The sequence below is a fragment of the Elephantulus edwardii genome, unplaced genomic scaffold (assembly GCF_000299155.1).
Source record: "Elephantulus edwardii isolate Elephantulus edwardi_28Jun2011 unplaced genomic scaffold, EleEdw1.0 scaffold00161, whole genome shotgun sequence".
Taxonomy (NCBI): Eukaryota; Metazoa; Chordata; class Mammalia; order Macroscelidea; family Macroscelididae; genus Elephantulus; species Elephantulus edwardii.
This window is the reverse complement of record NW_006399911.1, coordinates 4,018,629-4,022,271: the sequence shown is the minus strand read 5'-3', so window position 1 is coordinate 4,022,271 and position 3,643 is coordinate 4,018,629. Positions and strand designations below refer to the sequence as shown.

The 3,643-nt window shown below is 39.8% G+C and overlaps 1 protein-coding gene across 1 annotated transcript in view; it reads left to right on the top strand.

The window, feature by feature from the left end:
- The first annotated feature begins 384 nt into the window (after positions 1–384).
- Positions 385–3,643, top strand: part of TXNRD3 (thioredoxin reductase 3) — a 91,618-nt gene continuing 88,359 nt past the window's right edge. Inside the window, exon 1 of the mRNA XM_006895201.1 lies at positions 385–388. Within this exon, the coding sequence (XP_006895263.1) occupies positions 385–388 (4 nt within the window). The remainder of the gene's footprint in view (positions 389–3,643) is intronic.

Below are 3,643 nucleotides of genomic sequence, written 5' to 3'. Positions count from 1 at the left end.
ATGTCTTTTCTGATTTTTCTGCTGACTATTGCTCTGAAAGATTCTTCTATTGATTGAAATAGATTAGTGTATTTAATAATGTTATTATTTAGAGAAGTCCCAGATATTTACTGTGAATGCTGTTGAGTATAAATATTTTATGGACAATTGAAGAGTACTGAACATATACCATGGATCACCAAGAAAGCAAATATATCTGTCTTGGAGAGAGTGAAACCAAGTCTCTCCTTGGAGACTAGGATTTTGAAGCTCTGTCTCACACACTTTGGGCACGTGGCCAGGAGAGACTGGTCCTTGGAGAAGGACATCATGCTCAAAAGGATGGGGCCAGTGCAGGAGAGGAAGACCCTGGATGAGATGGATTGATACAGTAATTTGGGCAATATGGGTAGGTTTGTCAGAGTCAATGAGACCGACTCAGGACAGGGCAAGCTTCAGAGCAATTGTACATTAGGGTTGCTATGGGTCGCAAGCGACTTTAGGGCACATGACAACAACAACATGGAAAATTAGACAATGAGTAAGTTAAATTGATTCAAATGTTTCTGGTAGGGTGGATAAAAACTTCCTGTCCTACTCCCATTCCTGAAGGGTTGTTTTGGAGAATCCACATCTAATGGATTTCTAAGTCTCCTTATTTCTACTTTTACATGAGAATCCGTTCCAGTGTCTTTTGTTTCTCTGATCATCATACTTACAGGATAATTGCAAATTCACAGACTTTGAATGAATAAAACCCAAGATCCTCCTTGTTGCCCAACCTTGATATCACTGCAAATCAAAATTTCAGATTTTTATCTCTGGTCTTTTTTTATCATCATTCTTTTATCTTTTACAAACATTTATCTGCATGACCTAATAAATTTGCTCCTTGGCTGGCTGAGTTTTCTTTCCAGAGCGTATAGATCTTCGTTATCATAACTTGACAAAATTGAAATGCTTTGAGACCTCTTTTATTGGCTTTTTATTCCATGGGTTTTCTCTTCTCTACAAATCTGTCAGATTCATAAAGGAAGACTATGTATGCTTTTCTGTTGGCTGATTTTATTTCTACACTAATTCTTGTAATTGTTAAGAAAGAAGAAAAGCTGAGGCACGCAATAGCACACTGAGACTTCTTTTCAGTAAATTCTTACTTGTATTATGCATCACAGTATAAAGATAAGAAATTTTTAAAAGGCTACAAAATAAACACAAATAAATCAACAGGATTTTAATAATCAGTAACAACTGAGCTCCTAAATGAGATACTAAAACTTGAAGAAATAAGTTGCATCTCCAATAAATAAAAAAGGGAAATAAGTCAGAATAGCCTTAACATTGACCCCTCATTGGGACTGAAAGCAGGATATTGTCCATCTTTCTCCCAAGGAGCTGTTAGTGGATTTTAACCACCAGAAAGGCACAGCTTTTAGATTAGCAATGCAGCTCCCTGTTGACTAAATGACCAGAGCTCCCTAAACACTGTCCCGGCAGCGATAGAATTTGAACCCACACACAAGAAGAGTCTGGAACCTAAATCCAGTGCCTTAGAGTGTTCAGGCACATTACCACTCCCAAGAGCTATAATGCTGCATTTTTAACAGGTGTATGATCCAGAGTATTGAAGAGCTTTGGTGTCACTCTGGAGACTAAGGTGCACTTGATGCAGGCCATGGTCTTTGCAATGACTTGTTATGCATCAGAAAGCTGGATGATGACTAGGGACGATAAAAGGAGAATTGGTGCCTTTGAGCTGTGGTACTGGAGAAGAGTATTGAATATACCGTGGGCTGATAGGAAAACAAACAGGTTCAGCCTGGAGAGGATTAAACCAGGATGCTTTTTAGAGGCATCCATCTGACATACTTTGAACATGTTGCGAGGGACCAGTCTTTGGAGAGGGATACCATGCTTGGGAGATTGGAGGGACAGCGCAGGAAAGGAAGACCCTCTATGAGGTGAATTGATTCAATGAGACTGGAGTAGTAGGTGTGGGTTTGTTGGAGGCAGTGATATTGGCAAGGGGTAGAGCAGGGTTTAGCGCTGGTGACTCAACAGCACACAACAACAACAACGTGATGCTGTACAGGCATCCCAGATTTTAAAGGTGCCTGTCAAGTCTAATCAAGATTTAAGAAAGGATACACCATTCCTCATGTAAACAAAGTTTAGTAAAGAGAGAAGCAGAGCAGGCCACAGCAGAACAATATAGTTACTCAGGACCCTGTTTTCTCTGAGGGGACAAACCAGCAAGACTTCATTCTTTCCTTAAAGCTAATAAAGCTTTACATAATCAGCACTTTTCTCAGGAAAGATGGGATTTTCCTCAGACTAGCCCATCTGGACAGAGTTATGGAAATGAAGGGCGTGGGCAGTTAGTCCCTCCAGATGTATTCTGTCCTGCAAGCTTCTGGAGTGGTGGTGCGTGCACAACATTCCAGATCCCTGAGAATATGAGCCCCAAGTCCAATGTATGGTTCTCAGCTCTGTCAAGGAGAGGTTGTTCACTGGTCCTAATTGTCTCTTCTTAAGGACCAGTTCTAGTTAGTTTATTGACTATACAAAGGCATTTGACTGTGAGGATAAGTTATGGGTAACATTGAGAAGAATAGAAATCCAAGGACATGTAATTGTACCTGTGTGAAACCTGGACATAAATCAAGAAACATAATTTGAACAGATTTCTGTATCATTTAAAATCAGGAGAGGTGTACATCAGGGTTGTATTTCACTCTAGACTTAATCTATATGTAAACAAGTAATCCAAGAAACTACACCATATGAAGAAGAGTATGTCATCAGGACTGGTAGAAGACACACCAACAACCTGTCTTATACAGATGACACAATATTACTTAAAGCAAGTAAAGAAGACTTGAAATATTTACTGAAGAAGGATAGAGATTACAGCCTTCAATATGTATTACACCTCAAAATAAAAAAAAATAAAAATCTTTGCCACTGGACCAATAGGTAACATTATGACAGAGAGTGGAAAAGATTGACATTATCAAGCATTTCCTTTTACTTGGGTCTGCAATCAACAGTCATGATGGCAACAGTTAAGAAATCAAGATTGTGTAGCACTGGGAAAATCTGTCATCAAGAGCCTCTTTAAAGTTCTAAAGAGCAAAGATATCAGCTTAAAGATGGAGGTGGATCTGACCCAATTCATGATTTCTTTTTTTTTTTAATTGTAAATAACATGTATGGGGATACAAGGAGGTGAGGGTTGGGAGCAAAAGGGTGAGGATGGGTAGGGAAGAAATTTCAGGGATGCAGTTGCAGGGATGCACAATTTGGTGGGTGGATGGGGAGCAGGTGAAGGAAATGAAAAAGATCCAGTGGAGACCAGACGATATAGGGCAATGGTAAGCAGGTAAGCATAGTCCAATGGTGGTTAAACAAACTGTCTTATTCACTTGTGGGTTTCTCATTTGGGAATGGGGCACAGACTCTCTGACTTCTTCATGCTGAACTGAGGCGTTGATGTGAAGGAAACTACAGAACAATATCATTGATTTCACATGCAAGCAAGATTCTACTGAAAATTATCCAAAAACGACCAGAACAGCACATCAGCAGAGAACTGCCAGAAGTCCAGGCTGGGTTTAGAAGGGGTCGTGGTACTAGGGATATTGTAGCTGATGTTAGATGGATC